The 23,408-nt window shown below is 38.0% G+C and overlaps 1 protein-coding gene across 1 annotated transcript in view; it reads right to left on the bottom strand.

Annotated features, from left to right (window-relative positions):
• LOC150103096 (alpha-1,6-mannosyl-glycoprotein 4-beta-N-acetylglucosaminyltransferase-like) overlaps window positions 1–23,408 on the bottom strand; it is a 127,589-nt gene that overhangs the window by 52,832 nt on the left and 51,349 nt on the right. Inside the window, exon 2 of the mRNA XM_090398090.1 lies at window positions 3,143–3,259. Coding sequence (XP_090254216.1) covers window positions 3,143–3,248 — 106 coding nt within the window. The 5' untranslated portion in view covers window positions 3,249–3,259. The remainder of the gene's footprint in view (window positions 1–3,142; window positions 3,260–23,408) is intronic.

Raw genomic sequence — 23,408 nt, 5'->3', positions numbered from 1 at the left:
TCTAAAATAGTACAAAAGAAATTATTATTATTATTATTATTATTATTATTTGGATCGGAGAGAAGTAGAATTCTCCTTCTGATCATAAAGAAGTGACTTACAAACAGTTCAGAAAAATGTCTTTCCATTAGAAAGAGACCAAATACCGCAAGTGAAAGTACCATTTTTGTTTAGTTTGTTGTGATAAATATTTCTCCCTGCTTCGAGAATCTTCTAATGGCTGTGCTCATGCTGTGCATCAAAAAGAATGTTATCATCAACCCATTTCTGAATCCTGGTCCTCACTAGCATTTTCTAACACCCTTACCACAACTCCAGACAAAGAGATTGGCCTGTAATTTGAAGTTTAGTCTTATCACCCACTTTAGGAAGTGAAACAATTTTCTCCTCTTTCCACTCCTTTGTAACTTGGAAAATCTAAGACTCATGTTAAAGAGGTAAATCAAAGCTGTTGTTAACTCCCTGGAATATTCCCTCAAGACACAGTGTTATGCCATGTCCTACATCCTGATTGACATTGAGTTTGCATAATTCCTCGTATATATCTTCTCACTCATCACTGGTTCTTTCTCGCTACCCACTACTCTCAAGTTCTGCATGATGTTACTTTCAGGAGGATGAAATACACATACCTGCCACTGAATTAGAAACTTTTATTTTATGAATATGCATGTGACTGCCAATACTGATTCTCTTCAATTCCCTGCTCACAGTTCGGTGAGATATAGATCACGAACAGCCTTCATTAAATAGTTTGGTCAATTGCTGCACACAAGAAGTTCTGTTGGTCATGGAAGCCTTCTCCAATGATGCCGATCTCATTTTCAGACTGCCTTAGGACCATAGTTATGCCCCTTAGACAAGCAACTTGGGTTATTTTTCTACTGAATAAACGCCTATATCTCACCTTTTGAGAAGTCAGTCAGCTCTGCTGTGTTTCACAATTGTGGCTCCAATCAGGTGGGCGCCCATATAAGCTGCGTATGTGATGCTTATGTACATCTGCATAAAGGTTTCTAATGCAGTGGCCAGTTGCTGATTTAACATAACTACTATATTCTCCTCAGTGATTATCATTTTATCATTCCCTCTAACCAGTATGGCCACTTAACGATTCTTCAAATCGTGAGCACAAAAATCGCTTTTCGAACTAGATAAACAGTAGGTTACTGTATATAAGTGGCGAATTTTATTTTCCTGTGTGAGATAGCCATTCTGCTAATTGGAAGCTTTTAATGTTTGAAAAAAAAAAAAAAAAAAAAAAATCCATGTTTGGTATCAAGAAAAGATTGTGTTCCAGATAAAAAAAAAAAATTGTCACACACGTCTATACATAACATATATAAAAGGAATATCATGCTAAGCTGCAATTGCATCACAAGTTAATCCATTAAAAACTGCAGTTGTTTTTCATAAATACACTTCACTTCATGTTTTATAATTCATTTTTTGATGAACTGTTCATTCAATTATTTGTAATTTCAACACATTGTGATTTATCAATGAATTATTGGTTTCGATGAACTACCTTTCAATAAATTGTGTTTTTGATTAATTGCCAATTGATGAATTGTTTTTTTGAGGAACTGCCTTTCAATTAATTGCTTTTTTGATTAACTGTTGTTCAATGAACTGTTTTTCGATTAATTGTTTTTTCAATAATATGCCTTTTGGTAAATTGTCTCTCGATGAAATTTCTGGATACCACAGGGGTCGGTATTGAAGCCACTGTTGTTAACTTGATATGAATATGATATTAAAATGACATGAAGGAGACATATAGGATGGTCAGTGGTTGTTAACAGGTTATCATGGAAATTTTTTTTCACAAATTGGGAGTGGGGGGGGGGGAATAGAACAAGAGGCCATTCCTGGAAGCAGTATAATGTGGGTGTGAGCAAGTTAGTGAGGAGCAGGTTCTTTGCATGGCGAGTGGTTAGTAAGTGGAATACATTACTTGAGTGTGTTGTGAATGCAGGCACATTGAATGATTTTAAGGCATAGTTTGATGAGATTTGTGTGTGATAGTGTGTACCTCCTATGATGAGTCTCAGACTCCATGGAGGTCTAATAATAATAATAAAGACATCTAAGAATGATGGTGGATGGAGATCAGAAGTTTAAGGATCATTTCTTAAGTTGTAAAATCATTATATCAGATTATGATAATGAGGAGGACTGTGACACATGCCAAAGTTCCACTGCATAATGCCTTAATAAGGCCTCACTATATATATAGATCTGGTCATCTAGTTTTGCATGGAGATGAGGATATTCTGAAAAAATATTAACTAAGGTGGTTTCTGGCCTGTTTAAGGTGGGATGTGAGGACAGATCAAGGGAGTGCCATTTGAGAGCCTCATGAATAGGAACAGGGGTTGATACTAGGTCTACTTCTCATACTAGGTTAATGTAGAAGTTAGATTGTTTAAAAAATTGAAAGAGAGGAGGGGATTGAATGAAAGGCCATCTCTGGAAACTGTATAACTAACAATATGACATATATGGAGGGTATGAGCAAGGATGTGAAAGCAGGTTCTTCGTATGGAGGGTATGTGATAAGTGAAAGCACAGCACTGTTTCAGAGTGTGGTGAATGCACTAGATGAATTTAAGGCACAGTCTGATGAACTTTCTGTGTGACAATGGGGACCTCCAACAATCGGTGTTTTGACTCTATGGAAGTCTGGTACTAATAATAATAATCACACAAATTGAGTTTTAAAATCATGTTTAAAAATATTGATTCATTTATGGACTTGAGTACTGACTGTGTTCTACTTTTCTTATTCAACTATTTTAAGGTATGCCTTCACTTCATGTTAGTGCTCTGCATTAACAAACTTACAGTGTGATTATGATTACTGTAATAGGGATTTAACAACAGACACATATATTTAAATGTAATGCTTTGTTTACATAGGAAAAAGGAATCTAAGTGCAAATTTCTGGACCCAGCATGATCATTTACTGTTCTAGCTCTTTCCTAGTCTTTTTAAGAGGTCTTAATCACAAATTCTCAGCTAAAGAAATATTGACAGTTAATTACTTTTTCAAGGACTAATTTCTATACAATTTCAATAAGCTACGGCAAACAGTAAATAAATTAATGAAATAATTTACTTACAATAATTAACACTTACTGTTTTCATTGTAAACTCTAAATATCCAAAGCCAGTTGGTCAAAGCTAGAAGAGTGATACTCAGTAGAATTAAAACAAAGGCATATCTTCGCATTATTTTAATCATGTAGAAATGACCTAAATTTTTAAAATGAAAAGATATATATAATATCCAATATAGAACTCCTATGCCAGTTTCAGTTTTTATTATTATTACTAATACTACTACAAAGAAGTAAGTCTTAATATTTCCTCAAAACCAAATAATTATATTTTATATTCAACCATTTTGAGCACAGCCACAAAGTTGGATAAAATTTTAAATTTCAGTAGGAGCTCATTATTTGTGAAGATGACATTATTGAAATCTGTGCAATACACAAATCTATGATGTGCAGGTGAAACACTATACAAAATTATTATTGTTATTATTAACATTATAAACAGACCTCCATGGAGTCAAGAGAATCATTGTGGGAGGTCCCACTCTCAAATACACAGCTCATCATACCTTGACTTAAATGCATTCACTGTCCCTGCACTCACCACACTCTCAGGAAATGCATTGTAATCACCCACCACTCTCCATGCAAAAAATCTACTCCTCACCCCCACCTTATACAGCTTCCAGGGATGGCCTCTCATTCTCCCCCTGCCTCCAGATATTCTATGAAAAATATCAACCATGTTAATCTGGTAATTATCCCTGACCAACTTTTATGTTTCAATCATGTCTCCACTCTTCCTTCTACCCAATAGGCTCTAATTGCATTCTCTCAATCTGTCCTCATATTCCACATTCATAGACCAGAAACCAGCTTAGTTATCTCTAGACCCTTTCCAACATCTCATCATCCTTTTGAAAGCCTATCAAATCAGTGCACAGTAATCCATATGCAGCCTAATCAAAGTCATACAATAGAATCAAAAATTCTTACTTTTACACATCAATGTTCTCTGCATCATTCCCATAATCATCTGTGTTGTCCTCATAATTTTAACAAAATGTCCACAAAATTTCAAGTCTCTATCCACCACAATTCCCAAATCCTTCATCTCCTCCACAATATCCTCACCAATCTTATACGTTGCACCCCATCCTTGCTTCCCAAATTTTAATACCTTACACTTTGCAACATTAAACTGACATCCCCACACATTTGTCCATTTAGACAGTCTATTTTGGTCCTTTTGCAAAGCTACATCTCTATTTCTCATAACTCTCCCCAGCTTTGCATCATCTGAAACAACTGTATATCACCATTTAAATCCTTTCTAATGTCATTTACATTACATAAAAATTAAATAACAGTGGCTCCAAAACAGACCCCTGGGGCACACCACTAGCAACTTTCTTCTTCTGGGATATCACATCCCCCATACACAACCTGTTAACAGCAATCAGACAGCCGATCTCCAATCCAATGTGCTAATCTACTGTCCAACCCCATCTGTTCCAATTTAACTACTAGTTTGTCATGTGGTAATCTACTGAAAGCATTTGCAAAATCTAAATATACTACTGTATATGCATCCCCCTTGTCCAATGTATTTGTCACCTTGTTATAATAAGTAAGCAGATTGTTCAAACACAATCTTCTTTTAGCAAACCCATGCTGTCCATTAAAGAGAATTCGATTGCTATCCACCCAGTTCTAGATCCTTGTCCTCACTAGCTTCTTCAACACCTTGATCACAACTCCATCAAGCAGATTGGCCTATAATTCAAAGCCTTAGTTTATGAAGCAGAACAATTTTGCCATCTTTCCATTCCTTTGTGACCTAAGCTAATTTAAGACCATGTTGATAATGTACGTTAAAGGTGTTGTTAACTCCCTGGAATTCCTGAAAGACATTCAGTGATATGCAATCAACTTCCATGGCCTTGTTGACATCAAGTTTACTCAATTCCTCATATACTCCTGTTCACCCACTATCAGTAGTTCCTCCTTCATTCCCATTGCATTATGTTACAATCAAAAGGATGGAATACTTTAATGAACTGCTCATTTATCCTCCTCAGTGTTTATCATTCTCCTATTATCACTGACCAACATCATCCTCCAATAATCATTCCTCCTCCTACTGGCCACATATTGAAAAAACTCTTAACTCTTCTTTGCAACTTCTTTATTCCCTTCAAGGAATCAAATCTGTGCACAGTAGTTCAGGTGCAGTCATATCGAGGCCTTGTAAAGAAGCAAAATGACTTCTTTATCTTTACATGTCAATATTCATTTCAACATCACAATTATCCTCTGAGTTGTATTTGCAATTTTTTCTTGATGATCTTTGAGCTTCAAATTCCTATCCACCATAACTCCAAGATTCTAGCCTCATCAGTTTCTCCAGGCATAACTCCACCAATATAATGTCACTAATTATCTCACCACATCAAAGTGTATAACTTTATGCTTACTAACATTAAATTGACAGCCATTATCATTTGCTCTACACTTCCAGTCTAATTAATACTTAATTTCCAGTCTATTGAAATCATTCTTTAAGTGCTATATATCAGTAGTATCCCTGATTTCTCTGTGTGCATCATCAGCAAACAATTGAATAATTCCTGTCAAGCTTTTCCCAATATCATTAATATATAGACTGAACTACAATGATCCAAGGACTGATCCTTGGGAACACCACTAGTCACTTAAATCTGGCAGATTCACACCCTCATATACCACTGTCTAAATCTTGCACATGATGGTTTATCATCCACCCACTTACTCAAATCAGTATACTTTATATTTCAATCTATATTCTTCAGTTTATGCAACAGCCTTTCATGTGGTATGCCTTATCAAAGTCTAACAGTATCACAGTGTATCAATTCCCTTTATTCAACTCAGCCAAAACATTATTATTAAATAAGAACAAATTGCTCAAAGATGACCTCCCTTTAGTAAACCCATGCTGTTCCTTGCAAAGTATAGCCTGCCTGTCAACCTATTTCTATATGTGAGTTCTTATCAACTTTTCTAAAATCTTTATAGACAGTCCAGATAATACGGATAGAATGCATCAGTCTTTGCATCAATGTTGTGTAATAGGATTGTCATATATTCTTTCCATTCCTGTTGGATTATTCCCAAGCTAAGACTCAAGTTATACAAACAAGTTAAGGACCTAGCTCAGCTGAACATACCCTTTAGCATACATGCTGATATCCCATTTTTTTCTATTACTGAATTCTTATCCAGGTTATGTAACAGCTCTGGAACCTCCTCCTTGTGAACTTTTATTTCTTCGTTCAATGTAGTGGTAACATATTGATTTTAGCGTTCACACCCAATTTCATTTCATACTCTGACTTAGCTTTCTACTATATTCTTAATTTTTCTGGCCTGAGCTTTAAATGCCTTGTATGCAACACTTTATACAGCTTCCAAGGATGAAATCGTGTTCTGCAATCATCCACTTTCTGCAGTGGATGATTGCAGAAATTCCCCTGCTACTATCTGATAAACAATAAAATTACTATCTGATAAGCTTTTCTCACCACACTAATCAACAGCACAATTACATTCTTATCCGTAACTATCAGTATCCCTCTCGTATGCTGGCAATCATATGAGTAACTTTCACAAGATGTTCCTTAAATTTGAGGATGGATGAAACCACCTCCCGATGGCAAAATGTAAAGCACAAAAACTTAATTTATAATTCAGTGAAGAGTGCATCTTATGGGCATAGTTGACATATTTGAATACATCAAATAGATGTATTCAAATACAAATACAAATAAATGACAATGTGTTGCACTCTCATATATATATATATATATATATATATATATATATATAGTTAGGTTATTAGTATATATATATATATATATATATATATATATATATACTAATAACCTAACTATATATATATATATATATATATATATATATATGAATATATATATATATAGGTTAGTAGTTGGAAGGGGGAACAATCTTTCCATGCTGTTGGCACACACACTCCCTCAATGAGTCTTTGGACTCACTGGAGGTGTCAAATAATAATAAATTAAAGATACAAAGAAATTTTTTTTATACTTGGTTTTGCTCAGACGTGAATAAATTTCACGCACAAAACATTGTTTTGCTTCCTTGGGAAATGGATTAAAACCAAGTATAAAATTTCTTGGTATGTTTAACATATAATAAACCCAAGGTAAAAGATTTTCTACATCTTTCTCTCATCCAGAGATTTTTATTAAAAGGTCGAGCACCTTTTGTCTATTTGTATATAAGATATATATGGCTTCTGCATTACTTCAACCTTGGTATCTCTCCCAGGTGTGGCTCCCACTGATGAAATCTCAGTAAAGGTCAAAATTAGTCTGGGTAGTGGCCCTTCCCATTCTACATTGCATTATACACAGCTGAAAGGGGGTGTGCTTTGCATTATGGGATACATACTTAGGCAAGTGATAAGAAGTCATTAGCCTCTATATACAAGTAGCTCAGACGTGAATATATTTCACGTGCAAAACATTGTTTTGCTTCCTTGGGAAATGGATTAAAACCAATTATAAAATTTCTTGGTATCTTTACCATATAATAAACCCATGGTAAAAAACTTGAGAGTGGCTAATATGTATATATTAGCCAGTCTCATATGAAGGCGGCTGGATTCACTCTCTTGGAAACCTAAGTATTTTCCTTCTATAAAACAGACAGAAAAAAGCAGTTTGAAATCATCAATGCCATAATACATAACATAATAACACACTGGTTTCATGAGTTTTAGTTGCTTCAGTCAGGTGAATACTGAAGAGAGAGAGACAATTAGCATGATCAAACATGAGGATAACGAACAGAATGTGAATGAAAAAATAAAAGTAAGGAGTATAGTAAGTTTGAAACATCATGAGGTTTTCGAAGATGATGTTAATTGGGAGGATGAATGGTGAGCAAGAGTAGGTAACTTGCAGAGAGAGATGCACTGAAAGAAGATGTGGAATGTCTCAGGAATGAGTTGAGAAATGAAAAAGAAGAGATTAGGTAATTGGAAACAACAAATGCAAAGTGAATCAGAGTAGGAGAGAGAGAGAGAATTATGGGAATGATAAAAGAGGAAAGAATAGAAGAAACAGTAAAAGAGAGGGAATGAGAAAAATGAGAGAGCAGTGCTGAAACCAGAGATGGAGAGATGACAGGACGACAGTGAAGTAGGGGAACAAAGAATGTTAGAGAGAGAGCAAGGGATGCAGGTAAACATAGAAGAAACAAATCGGTACGAGGGGCGATGTATGGAGACATGATGATCCGTGATGTGCAAGATAGAATGCCTGACAAGTGTTTGCCTGGAGGAATGATAGTGTGACAATGGCAATTAAGCGAGGTGAAAGGGTGGATGACATGATTGTGATGGTAGGCATGAATGACTTGAAAGACAGTGTGAAATGGGTGGCAAGAGATCTGAGGCTCATGCTTGAGGTTGTACAAAAGAAGACTGAGAGAAGGAAGATTGTGTGTGTTGCCCAGGTATGATAATGCAGAGCTGCAGAGAAGAGCATCAATAATGAATAGTATCGTAGCCAGAATGTGTCGAAAGAGAGGCTTGGAATATGTGTATGCTTAGTGGCATTTGAGGACAGAAAGGAATTGTATGTGAGATGGTAGATTACAATTATTATTATTATTCAGGCCTTCATGGAGTCAAAAGACTCTTCGCAGGAGGTCCTTCCTAGGAAACACAAAGTCTATCATACCACTCCTTAAACTCATTGACTGTTCTCGCTATCTTCACCACTCTATCAGGCAATGCAGTCCATGGTTCAACTACTCTCCATGCAAAGAAACCACTCCTCACCCTCTTGTCATCACTCCTTCCTGCTGTTCAACCAAGCAAAAGAACTACCCAGTGTCAACCCTGTAACCACCTCTCAACAGTTAAAAAGTCTCAATCATATCACCTCTCCTTCTATCTACCAAGCTCTGCAGTCCACATTCCCTCAGTCGATCCTCATAACTAACATTGTACAATCCTGAAACCATCTTTGTTATCCGCCCCTGTACCCTTTCTACAATTAATTTATCCCCTTCAAATCCTGAGGACCAAATCTGAGAACAATAGTCTAAGTGTGATCTGATCAGGGTCTTATACAACGGAATGATAACGCTTATCTCTGCAGGTCAGCATTCTTCTCAGTATTGCAGCAATCCTCTATATTACATTCACCACCTTTGCAATATGTTCCCTGAATTTCAAGTTTCTATTAATAATCAACTCCAGATCGCTTGTGTCCCCCTACTTCCTCCAGTGTACAACTCCTCCAACAGAGTAGGAAGCATCCCAAACTTCGGGACTTGACATTCTGCTGCATTAAACTCGCACCTCTCCCCCATTCATTTGCCCATCTGTCTAGCTTACTCAAATCCTCTTGCAGGGCTACCACATCTGCACTATTATCTGCACCCTTTCCAGCTTCACATCATCCGCAAACAACTGAATATCCCCCTGAAATCCACTGACAATGTCATTGATATAAAGGTTAAACAATATAAAGGTCTCACAGGGTACCATTACTGAGCCCTGTGAGACCCCACTTGTAACCTTCTGCCTCCTTGAAACTGCCCCACCATACACAATTCTCTGATACCCATCGGACAGCCAATCCTGAATCTAGTTGATTGACCAACCTGACATCCAAACCCATGTGCTGCAACTTAAATATCAGCTTATCATGTGGCACCCTGTCGAATGCCTTTGCCAAATCCAAGAAAATGGCAGTATATGCCTTTCCCTTATCTACTGCTCTTGTAACTTTATTATAAAAGGCTATCATATTACTAAAACAAGAGCACCCCCTTCGCAAATCCTTGTCGACTCTCACAGATAACATTAACCTCATCTGCCCAATGCTGTATACAGTCCCTCACTAATTTCTCCAAGATATGAACAACTACTGATGACACACAAACTGGCCTATAATTAGACACTTCCAGTCTGCTATCACCTTATGCAATGGCACTTTCTTACCTTCCTTCCATTCCATGGGCACCTTTCCCGCAGCCAGACTTTCATTGAACAGCCAGGTCAAAGGCACTGTCAGATCCCTAACACATTCTGTCAAAATTCAGGGTGAAATACCATCCAGTCCCACAGCTTTACAGACATCCAGAGTACTCAGTATTTGGAACACACTCTCTTCCTGCACCTCTAAACCTTGAACCTGCCCTATCCCTCTAATATTAAAATTTACTCCAATAAAGCACTCATTGAACAATTCCACTATGTACTCTGCATCAGTCACTCTATTCCCATTTTTATCCCACAATATCATTCTTCCACAGTCATTTCTCCTCCTACTGGCCACATAGCTAAAAAATTCCCTAGGATATTCTTTGGATCTTAGGGCCAATCTCTTCTCATATTCCAGTTTTGCCTTCCTTACCATACTAGTCACTCTCCTGGCCTGTGTCTTATATTCTTCATGTATCTGCTCTTCACCTGTCTCCTTATATCTCTTCCATAGCCTCTTTTTCATGCAGTTCCTGTTTAATATTGTTTGTCATCCACTTTACACCAAATTGTGTCCTCTTCTTCACTTGAGGAATACAGCTTACTATTGCTGCTAACAAATATTCCTTTAAAATTTCCGAAGCACTAATGATATCCTGGTCTTCCAATTCCTCCCTCCATGAAACTTCCCCAAGTTGATATCTAAGACTATTATAATCACCTGCCTTATAAATCCACATACGTTCCCGTATCTTTGATACTCCTGCATATCTATTCATCTTCCAAGTCAAAACCACATGGTCACTCTCTGCAACTGGTGGGAGAGATGTTATCTCAGTTATTATCAACTCTTCTGATGCTATGACCAAATCCAAAACTCTTGAACCACTTGTTCCCTCTATTACATGTTGCCTAATGTTGGCTTTAGTTCTCTCATCCAACCTTATATTTGCTATCTGTGGTTGAACCCACATTCAAACATAAAGAAAATTTTTATTTAAACTGCACCACTCTATGTTTGAAATCACAATTATTGTGAAAGAATCAAGCATCAAATAGCACAACAGCTATGTGAACTTATTACAGACTGAAATTTTCTTACTTATACATAGGGTGCCCTGCAAGATTCGTATTTTAATGAGCGGTGCAATGAAACTGAAATTAGGCAAGCACAAGAATCAAGTTAAACAAGGTATTTAATTCTTTCACAAAATTATTCTTACATAAGAAACAAGAATTCTATTAAGATCAATACAATTAGATAATAATTTATGCATTCTATAAAGTATTTATAAAGTATTTAGATTCTACTCAGCTGAATGCATCATTTACTGCTAGAACATATATATAAGGCTTTCACAATTCTCAACCGTTAGGATTTCAACTTAGTCTCACCTTAAACAACAACAATATTCAGCAAAACACTTAAAAAGTAATTCTTTTTAGTCTCATAGAATAATCACAAACTTCAATTTTATCAAATACTTAGCTGGTATCATCAACATCTATCAGAGGATTAAAATAGTTCTTAAAAGGCTCAGTCTTGAATTTACATATACATTGTGAGATAACACATTCAAACATGAACTAATTCTTCAATGAAGTTTCTCACATTAGTTTCACAAGGAAAATGTTTTAAATATCACTCATTCAAGCTTGACTAGCTGGCTCCAGCAACACGAAATTTGACCAAGTTCTCCGTACACAAGCAACACTATCACACGTTAGTTATAGAATGGATATTCTTACTAGTATGATCATCATAGCTTGCACATTATGGAAAACTCTTACAACACTAGGCAATCGATAATCTTCCACAGTAGGCAACACAAAACTTATAGTATCCCTGAGTTCAATAACTTATTTGTTAAGACTGGAAAATATATTTTCTTGCTCGTAATAACTTATCTTACGATAAATCTCGATCATATTATTATCCCTTCACTCGGGTAAATTCCTTTACAAGGTGACAGGAAACTATAAATAAATATGAGTTCAAAGTAAGATTCATTAAAATAGGAACAAGTTTCCAAATCTTAGTTACATCGTACGATTCCAGGATAGATCACATCTCACGATCTTCCTACACTCTCTCCATTTTCCTTCTGGTTCCTTCTTTCTATATCTCATAATTTCCCTTCTTTTCCCGCCAAAACTTGTTCTTTTCTCCACTCATTCAGTTTATAACGAAATTCCCACATGATCATTGTACAGTTCCCTATGCTAAGGCACGTGCTATCTAAAAATAACTTGGTTTTCTGACAGCACCAATCAAATCACACTAGCAGAGTCCATTAGAAATACTTTCACTTTCAGTAACAACAAAATAAAATGCATATATTACAGTTCACTTAGGTTGCAAGTTATATAAATACATTTACAAGTTATATAAATAATTTATACAGAATAAATAACTAAAAAAAATTACAATTATTATTTTAATGAACAAATAACAGTAAGTGTTTAAATTAGAATTTACTTATGAACAAAATTAGCTCAGGAAATGCAATTCATGTTAAATTATGAATGAAGTATTAATAATCATAAAATTCTTCATTCACAATTTAACACTAAGACATTTGTCCCTCAAGAATTCTAGAAATTCCATTCCCCTATTGCTACATGCATCTTCCTCTCCCCAATTTATACTGCTGTAGTTAAAATCAATGATAAAACAATCATTCTTCTTGCACTTGCCAAGCTCAACTGTCTAAACATCTCCTGGTCCCCACCCTCTGTGCTCCTTGGTTTGTAGCAACATCCCACTAAATGTCCTGTCTTGCCCACCTCTACCTTACACCAAATGCTTTCAAAATCATTAGTGTCACTGCCTTCAAAAGTCTTCACTCTTAGAGGACATAAGTCATCACTTATCATAAGCAGTACTCCACCACCATGCTTTCCCTTCCTATCCTGCCGAAAAATGCTGTACCCTGCTACTTCAATTCCCGTTATATCCTCTTCTGACAACCACATCTCAGTGATCCCAATAATCTTTGGCCAGGCTGATGCTATCAGAGCCAACAATTCTCCTTTATTCTGGATAACATTCCTGGCATTAGTATAAAGCATAAAAATGCCACTGTTTCTATACCTAGCATTACCCCCCTCTAGACTCCACTGGGTTCAGTGTTACCTGATGTTGTCCCCCTTCTCCCAAGTACCCATTCCCGCTACCATCCATCCTGGGTATTCTAGTTTCCCTGCACTGACATACCGACTCATTCAGAACAGCATTCTCTCCAGATGCCTACGTCCTTCCTCATTCAAATGCAAGCAGTCTCTTGCATACAATTCCTTTCTGTCCTCAAACGCCCTCCATGCATCCACATTTTCCAATTCTTTCTTCTGACATATTCCAGCTATCATTCCTCCAAGCAAACACTCCTGTTCCTCGATTGCTCACCTGCATCCCTCACTCTCTCTCTCTCTCTCTCCTCTAACACTTTCTCTCTATGTTCCTTACTTACCTGCCTTCCTGACATCTCTGGTTCCAGTGCTCTCCTTACATTCTTCTCATTTCCTCTCTCCTACCGTTTTTCATTCTCTCCTCTTCTATCATTCCCATAACTCTCTCATTCCCTCTCTTCCACTTATCCTATTCTCTCCTCTTCTATCATTCCCATAACTCTCTCTCATTCCCTCTCTTCCACTGTTCTTATTCTCTCCTCTTCTATCATTCCCATAATTCTCTCTCTCTCATTCCCTCTCTTCCACTGTTCTTATTCTCTCCTCTTCTACCATACCCATAACTTTCTCTCATTCCCTCTCTTCCACTGTTCTTATTCTCTCCTCTTCTACCATACCCATAACTTTCTCTCATTCCCTCTCTTCTACTGTTCCTATTCTCTCCTCTTCTACCATACCCATAACTTTCTCTCATTCCCTCTCTTCTACTGTTCCTATTCTCTCCTCTTCTACCATACCCATAACTTTCTCTCATTCCCTCTCTTCTACTCACTCGCCACCGAATTTACATTGCTTCTCAAGTCATTCGTTCCTACCATCACAATCATCTCATCCACCCTTTCACCCTCTTAATTGCTATAGCCACACTTTCTATCGTTCCTCCATGCAAATACGCCTCACGCATCCTATCTTGCACATCAATTGAATGAGAAAGGATGCAGCCATCTGGAGAGAATGCTGTTCTCTGAACAAGTCACTGTGTCGGTGCAGGGAATTTAGAATTATCTCAGTGGATGGTAGAAGGAGTGGCCTCTTGTGGGGAATATGTGATTGGAAGGAGAACACATCGGATAATGCTGATTCCAGTGGAGTTTGGAGGGAATAATGATAGGTATAGAAACTGTGACAAACAATGCCTTGATTCTTTATACTAATGCTAAGAGTATCTGGAATAAATGAGATGAATTGGTGGGCTGATAGCATCAGTCTGTCCAAAGATTATTGGGATTTCTGAGACATGGTTGATAGAAGATGATATACTGACAGGAACATAAGTAGCAGGTTAGAGCATTTTTTGAAAGGATAAGAAGGGAAAACAAGGTGGTGGAGTACTGCTTATGACAAGTGATGACTTAGGTCCTCTCAGATTGGAGGATATGGAGAGCAATGGCACTAATGGTTTTTGAAAGCATATGGTGTGAGGTAGAGGTGGGCAAGACAGTGCATTTAGTGGGATGTTACTACTAGCCAGGGAGCATAGAGGGTGAAGAGCAGGAGGTTTAGGCAACTGAGCTTGGCAAGTGCAAGAAGAATGATTGTTATCGGAGATTTTAACTAGGGCAGTATAAATTGGGAAGAGGAAAATGCATCTAATAATAAGTGAATAGAATTTCTGGAATTCTTGAGGGACAAATGTCTTGAGGAATATAAGGTTCAAGAGTTTTAGATTTGGTCATAGCATCAGAAGAGCTGATTATAACTGAAATGACATCTCTGTCCCCAGCTGGAGAGAGTGACCATGTGGTTTTGACTTAGAAGATGAATAGACATGCAGGAGTATCAAAGAGAAAGGAATGTATGAGGAGTTAAAAGGCAGGTGATTATAATAGTCTTAGATACTCCTAGTTAGATATCATTGTTTGGAAACTTGTGAATTAATATTTATTAGCAGCAACACCAAGCTGTATACCATGAGTGAAGAAGAGAATACAATTTGGTGGTGAAGTGAATGATAAACAATATCAAATGTGAACTGCAAGTAAAAAAAAAAGAGGTTATGGAAGAGATATAAGGAGAGGGGTGGAGAACAGATGCACGAAGAATATAAGATTCAGGCCAGGAGAGTGACTAGTATGATAAAGAAGGCAAAACTAGAATATGAGAAGAGATTGCCACTAAGATCCAAAGAAAATCCTAGTGAATTTCTCTTCTGTGTGGCCAGTAGGACAAATGATTGTGAAAGAACGAAATTGTTGGATAAAAATGGGAATAGAGCAGTTGTTTCAATGAACACTTTATTGGGGTATTTTATCCTGGAGTAGTAGGTTTTAATACTAGAGGGACAGGACAGGTTCGAGGTTTTAGAAGTGTAAGAAGAGAGTGTTCCAAATACTGAATAATTTGGATGTCAATAAAGCAATGGGACTGGATGGGATTTCACCATGGGTTTTGAGAGAATGTGCTAAAAAGCTGACAGCTCCATTGACCTGGCAATGGAAGACTTCAATCAGTCTGGCCATGGGAAAGGTCAAAGGAGTGGAAGGAGGGTAATATAGCACCATTGCATAAGGGTGGTAGCAGAATGGAAGTGTCTAATTATAGGCCAGTTTGTGTTTCATCAGTAGTTGCTAAGATCTTGGAGAAATTAGTGAGGGATCATTTTCAGCACTGGATAGATGAGGGTGATGTTATCTGTGAGAGTCACCATGGATTTGTTAAGGAGTGGCCTTGTTTTATTAACATGATTTCCTTTTATATCTTATAACCTTTATATTGATGACATTGTCAATGGAATGCAAGGGGATATTCAGTTGTCTGCAGATGATGTGAGGCTGGGAAAGATTATTAGTAATATTGCAGATGTGTTAGCCCTGCAAGAGAATTTGAATAAATTGGATAGATGGGAAAACGAATGAGGGATATCAGTTTAATGCGGCTAAATGTAGTCTTGAAGTTTGGGATACATCGATGAGAGGCTGCATACTCTGTTGGAAGAACTATACTGGAGAAAGTGGGAGAGACAAGCGATCTGAAGGTGATAATCATTAACAACTTGAAATTAAGGGAACATATTGCAAAGCTGATGAAGGTAATGGAATTTGGTCATAAGATTGCTGCACAGAGAATGACACTGACCAGCAGAAATAGAAGAGTTATCATTCCCTTGTATAAAGCCCTGATCAGACTACATGAATTATTGTGCTGAAATTTGGTCCTCAGGATTTGAAGGAGATAAATTGACTGTGGAAAGAGTGCAGAGACAGTTAACAAAGATATTATCAGGACTGCACAATGTTGGTTATAAAGACAGGCTGAGGAATGTGGACTGCAGAGTTTGGTAGATAGAAAGGAGAGGTTATATGATTGAGATTTTTAAACTGTTGAGAGGTAGTTACAGGGTTGACAATGGGGAGTTCATCTGTCTTGAAGTTTGGGATACATCGATGAGAGGCTGCATACTCTGTTGGAAGAACTATACTGGAAAGGGGGAAGGAGCAAGGACAATGGGCCATCCCTACAAGTTATTAAAGGAAGTTGCAAGCAACAGGGTTAGAAGCAGTTTCTTTATGTGGAGGGTAGTTGAACTGTGGAATGCATTGCCTGATAAAGTGGTGAGAGCACAATCAAATGAGTTCAAGGAGTGGCATGATAGACTGTGTTTTATAGGGTGCGTCTCCCATGACGAGTCTTGTACTTTCAACAATAATCTCAACTGAAGATTATTGTTGAAAGTAGCTACTGCAGTTTCATCACTACATTCACTACATACATAAATTAGTATCAGTACACACATCACAATCACTGTTTGTGAGGTGACACACATCACAAACAAAGATTCAACAAACTCCTCACATATGTTTCTAGTAGTAAGACTTATACATTGGTTAGACATGACTGGTAATTAATTTACGGAATTAACAACGCATATGAAGTATATTAATTAAAGATAACTTTAATGAATCACTTCTATATTTCGGCAATGTCACATTGCCATCTTCAGGAACATAAAGATATGGTATGTGCACTAAGGAACTAACAAAGCAAATGAGGAAGAAAGTAAGAAACTAATTTTGTTCCTAAAGTCCTAATGGTGCCCTCTTGTGGGCTAATTTGGTAGTCTTGGCAGTTGGGTTGAAGTTCTCATAATGAAAGTCTCCCAAATTTGGGGCAGTTTCATGCACCCAAATTTGTTGAGGTTAGGAACGTTTTTTAGAGCTGCTGAAGATTCTTTGAATAATCTTTTGTATTTAAACTTGCTGCGATGGATTATTTTTGTTTTCTTCCAACGAATTTTATGGTGGGTATCTAAGGCATGGTCTGCCAGCCCAGAGCGGCTGTACTGGTGAAACCGGATGTAGTCTTGGTGTTCTGAAATCCTGATATTTGTTGTTCTGCCTGTTTGGCCAAAGTAGGACAATTTGCAGCTGCAAGGGACCTGGTATACACCAGGTAGGTCTAGGGGAAGTGGTTGGTCTTTGGTAGAGCGGATAAGGGATGCCAACTTTTTATATGGTCTGTAACAGGAAGTAAGGAGTCTGTGGATAGTTCTAATCTGAGAGCTGGTCGGATTATATTCAATGGGGACTCAATGGGGATTCAATTTCCCCATTGAATATAATCCGACCAGCTCTCAGATTAGAACTATCCACAGACTCCTTAAGAAAGTCACTTCTTGGCCTGTGGAAGTCACCAACAAACTTAAACCTTATAACTCTAGACCCGCCCCCCGATTATATGGACTCCCAAAAATACATAAACAAAATGTGCCATTGCGTCCCATAGTGGATGGCATTGATTCCGCCACATATAAATTAGCCAAACATTTAGCCAAAACGCTCACACACTACACTGGCAACACACCATCACACATAAAAAACTCTGCCCACTTTAAAGCCAGTATAGAAAACCTCACACTCCAACACACTGACATAATGGTCAGTTTTGACGTCTCCTCCCTATTCACTAATGTCCCACTCAAAGAAACCCTTGAGCTCATCCAAGCCAAGTTTCCTCCCGATATCTCAGCCCTATTTCAGTTCACAATGAATTCAGGCTATTTCGTTTGGCAAGGAAAGTTCTACAAACAGATAGAGGGGACAGCCATGGGTTCACCACTTTCCCCACCCTTGGCCAATTCTTTATGGAGACATTTGAAGAGAAAGCCTTAACCTCCGCCCCACAAAAACCCACTATTTGGCTTCGTTATGTGGATGATGTATTTGCTATTTGGCCACATGGCTCAGACACACTCCACTCCTTCCTAACACACTTAAACAACCAACATCCCAGAGTCCAGTTCACCTTAGAAAAAGAGGAAAACAACACCCTCCCCTTCCTAGACACTTTAATCACTCGCCAGCTTGATGGATCTTTGGTTTTCTCTGTTTACATAAAACCCACCCACACTGGCAGATACATTCACCAGCAATCCCACCCCCCACCTCACAACAATATGGGGTGATAAAAACACTATATAACAGGGCAAAATTAATCTGCTCAGATGACAAGGCCCTGACTATGGAACTAAACCACATCCTCAACACTTTCTTAGCCAATGGCTATAACCCCAAAAAATCCAAAAAAATACTAAAACCTGTAAACCACAACCCCCTTCCCCCCCTCCACAATAAAGACTACACCAAGTCTATCACTATCCCCTACATCCAGGGCACCTCTGAAAAAATAACTAATATCCTCAAAAAATATGACCTTACTTCCTGTTACAGACCATATAAAAAGTTGGCATCCCTTATCCGCTCTACCAAAGACCAACCACTTCCCCTAGACCTACCTGGTGTATACCAGGTCCCTTGCAGCTGCAAATTGTCCTACTTTGGCCAAACAGGCAGAACAACAAATATCAGGATTTCAGAACACCAAGACTACATCCGGTTTCACCAGTACAGCCGCTCTGGGCTGGCAGACCATGCCTTAGATACCCACCATAAAATTCGTTGGAAGAAAACAAAAATAATCCATCGCAGCAAGTTTAAATACGAAAGATTATTCAAAGAATCTTCAGCAGCTCTAAAAAACGTTCCTAACCTCAACAAATTTGGGTGCATGAAACTGCCCCAAATTTGGGAGATTTTCATTATGAGAACTTCAACCCAACTGCCAAGACTACCAAATTAGCCCACAAGAGGGCACCATTAGGACTTTAGGAACAAAATTAGTTTCTTACTTTCTTCCTCATTTGCTTTGTTAGTTCCTTAGTGCACATACCATATCTTTATGTTCCTGAAGATGGCAACGTGACATTGCCGAAATATAGAAGTGATTCATTAAAGTTATCTTTAATTAATATACTTCATATGCGTTGTTAATTCCGTAAATTAATTACCAGTCCTCACATATGGTTCTCTATTGGCTTTGATATGGGATATGCTTTGCTGGAAAAAGTTAGAATTTATATTGCATATTAGCAACATATGACAGGTGTGGTCTACCAGCTGTTCACAGCAGACCACATACATTCTGTTATGTTTCACCTGTTTGAGAGTTTTCCAGGATAATCATATCCTGTCACATCTGTAGAGAATTATTATTATTATTTATTATCCCAAGACCTCATGGAGTCAAAGACTCGTCTGGGAGATCCTTTGATCACACACACACAGCTTATGGTGTCTTAAACACACTCAAACTCCTTGCAGACACCACATTCTCAGGCAAGGCATTCCAATCATTTACAACTCTGCACGAAAAAAACCTCCTTCTCACTCCCCTACTCACACCCTCTTTATACAGTTTCCACGGATGACCGCTGGTTCTCTCCGGATCTCCCACTATTTCCTGTAGAACTCCTCCCGCATTGATCCTATAACAACCCCTTACTAACTTGTAGGTCTCTATCATATCTCCCCTCTTCCTCCTATCCACCAGACTCTTATCTCATACTCGACATTCCAGAGGTTAGAAACTACCATAGTCAGTCGCTTTTGGCTTCTTTCCAACATCTCTTCGTCCTTTTGAAAACCAGGTGACCAAATCTGGGCACAATAGTCCATGTGTGGCCTAATCAAAGCCTTATACAATGGAACAAGAATCTCCCTACTTCTACAAGTCAGTAGAAGTAGGGAGATGTCCTCTGCATCATTCCCAGAAGCCTTTGTGTTGTCTTCACAATTTTGGCTATGTGTCCCCTAAATTTCAGATCGTTATCCACTATCACCTCCAGATCTCTTATTTCTTCCACCTCCAACAATATATCCTCACCAAGCATAAATTCTGCATCCCATCTTTGTTTTCCAAATTTTAAAACCTTACATTTTGCAACATTGAACTCACATCCCCATTTCAATGCCCAATCACTCAATTTATTCAAGTCTTCTTGTAAGGCCACAACATCTTCTCTACTCTTCATGGTTAATCCCAACTTTGCATCATCTGCAAACAATTGAATATCTCCATTCAAATCTTCACCAATATCATTAATACACAAGCTAAACAGTAATGGCCCTAAAACAGACCCCTGAGGCACTTCACTAGTGACTTTCCTTTTCCTGGATATTGCCCCCCCCCCCATACACAACTTGTTGATACCTATCAGATAGCCAGTCTCCAATCCAATGCACTAATCTAATATCCAACCCCATCTGCTCTAGTTTGACTGTCAACTTATCATGAGGTAATCTAGATCCTAGTTCTCACAAGCTTCTCCAACAACTTAATCACAACACCTGACACACAGATAGGCCTTTAGTTTGATGCTCGAGTTCAATCACCTCCTTTATAAAGTGGCCCAATCTTACCTCCTTAGGAACTTGACCGAGTGCAAGACTCGTATTAAAAAAATATGTCAAGGCAGGTGTCAACTCCCTGGCACATTCCTTCAGAATACATGGTGATATATTATCAAGTCCCACAGCCTTATTAACATCTAGTTTGCTCAACTCCCCATACTCTTGCTCACTTACAGTCAGTCTCTTCTCCCCATCATCAACTGCTCTCAATCTCTCCATGAAGTCACATTCACAAGATTGAAAGACCTTTATGCACTGCTCATTGAGTATCTCCACCACACACATTCTGCAAAAGCTGTCTTTATACCATTTTCTCCAATCAATATCATCCTTCCATAATCATTCTTTCTTTTGCTGGCTACATATCGAAAGAACTCCTTAGGATTCTTTTTGACATCATTAGCTAACAGCTGTTCATACCTCACTTTAGCTCCCCTCACCAACCAAGTCACCGTTCTTGCCTGGTCTTTCTAAACCTCATGGAATTGGTTATTTCCACTTCTTTTATGCTGTCTCCATAATGCCCTTTTTCTCTGTATTGCATGCTTAATCTCTTTATTCATCCATCTCACACCTACCTTATTTAACCTTCTCACCCTTGGAATACATTTAGACATTGCATCTACTAGATAGTTTTTGAAAATCCCCCAAGCTGCATTGATCTCTTTTCCAGCTATCTCCTCATTTCATGCTACACCTGCAAGCTGTCTCCTGAGCTCTTCATAATCACCCCCCCCCCCTTTGTAGTTCCACATATACCCTTTTCTCACAGAGGTCCCCACACTGCTGGCAACTACCCAGGTAATTACCTCATGGTCACTGTCACCAATTGGTGGATGATTTGACACCTCATTTATAATTACATCCTCTGATGAGATGACCAAATCCAAGACCCTCAATCCTTGCTTGCCCTCTGTTACATACTGTCTGAGGTAGTTATCCCTCAAAAACTCAAGAAACTCATTTTCTTTTCTTCCAGTTGCTATCTCATCATTCCAGTCTATATTGCCATAATTAAAATCGCCCGTAATGATCACTCTTTTCTTATTTGCTTGACTAATCTGATCATACATTTCATTGTCACCGCCATCCACATTACCTGGTCTATAACAACATCCAACCAAGTATTTGATTCCATTCACCTCTATCTCACACCATACTGCCTCAAAACTACTGCCACTATTTCCCTCTTGCATCTCCACTTTGTAAGGACATAACTCTTTCTCTATCATCAATGGCACTCCCCCCCTCCCTTTTTACCCTTTCTATCCTCACGAAACACATCATACCCTTCAAACCATGTCTCACTTATTCCAAGAAATTAGTTCAAGGAAAGCACATACAACAATGCCACTTACCCAGAATGGCCAACAAATTCACCAATTGCTATGTAAATGAAACACCTGTGGGATGTTCTGAATTTTTTGTGAAACATAAGAGGGGATACACAAAATAATCGCAATTATTATTTTTTTAATTTTTATTAAAGTTTATAATACCATATGCCGTCCCTGTCAATGCACTTGTCTCAACTTTTTTTCCACTGCTGGAAACAGGTCTGGAACTGTTTAACTGGAATACTGTTTATGGCCTCCAGCAAATTTTCTTTCACTTTGTCCACATCAACAAATCACTGCCCTTTGATGGTTTTCTTTATCCATAGGAATAAAAAAAATCACATGGGGAGAGAGATTGGGTGAGTATAGAGGGCAGGGAACAACTGCCATGTTTTATCTTTTCAAGAACTGTTTGACGGACAAGGCTATGTGGGCTGGGGCATGGTCATGGTGCAGCAACCAATCTCCACATTTCTGGACACTTACTCAATGGTCTTTCGATGATCTTCATTGATTGCTTGCCAAACCTTTTCGATGTTTTCATCATTTCTGCTTGTCAAAGGTCCTCCAGATTGTGGTTGGTCTTCAACTGACATGTCTCCATTTTTGAAATGGGAAAACCACTTGTAGACTTGTGTTTTACCTAAAGTGTCATCTTTAAAGGTTTGCTGAAGCATAACAATAGTTTCAGCTGAAGTTTTACCCAAAAGAAAACAAAATTTCATGCACACTCTCTGTTCCTTGTGGTCAGCCACCATAAAATTGCCAAACTTGCTTGTAAGCATTAACAAAAAAGCAACAAGAACAATGAACCAGTTCACATGGGATGATGCCACTTGCCAGTTTTGTCATCCTATGTGAATGGAAAACTGCACACTCTCCCACAATGAGTCTTTGGACTCCATGAAGGTGCCCATACAACAATAATAATAACAATAAAATACTAGCTTGTCATTTGGCAATCTATGAAAGGCTTTTGTAAAATCAAAATACACCGCTCAAAACAATTACGGGATATTTTAGTTTCTGTCGGATAATTATAAATTTCTGCAAATAATTATAACTATTGGTACTTTATACATGAATAAATATTGCTTACTTATGGATAGGGTG

This window comes from Typopeltis vanoorti, chromosome 9 (assembly GCF_054136105.1).
Source record: "Typopeltis vanoorti isolate ZY-2024b chromosome 9, IOZ_Tvanoo_1.0, whole genome shotgun sequence".
Taxonomy (NCBI): domain Eukaryota; kingdom Metazoa; phylum Arthropoda; class Arachnida; order Uropygi; family Thelyphonidae; genus Typopeltis; species Typopeltis vanoorti.
Note: the sequence above shows the minus strand (reverse complement) of the source record. Positions and strands in the feature narration are given on the sequence as shown.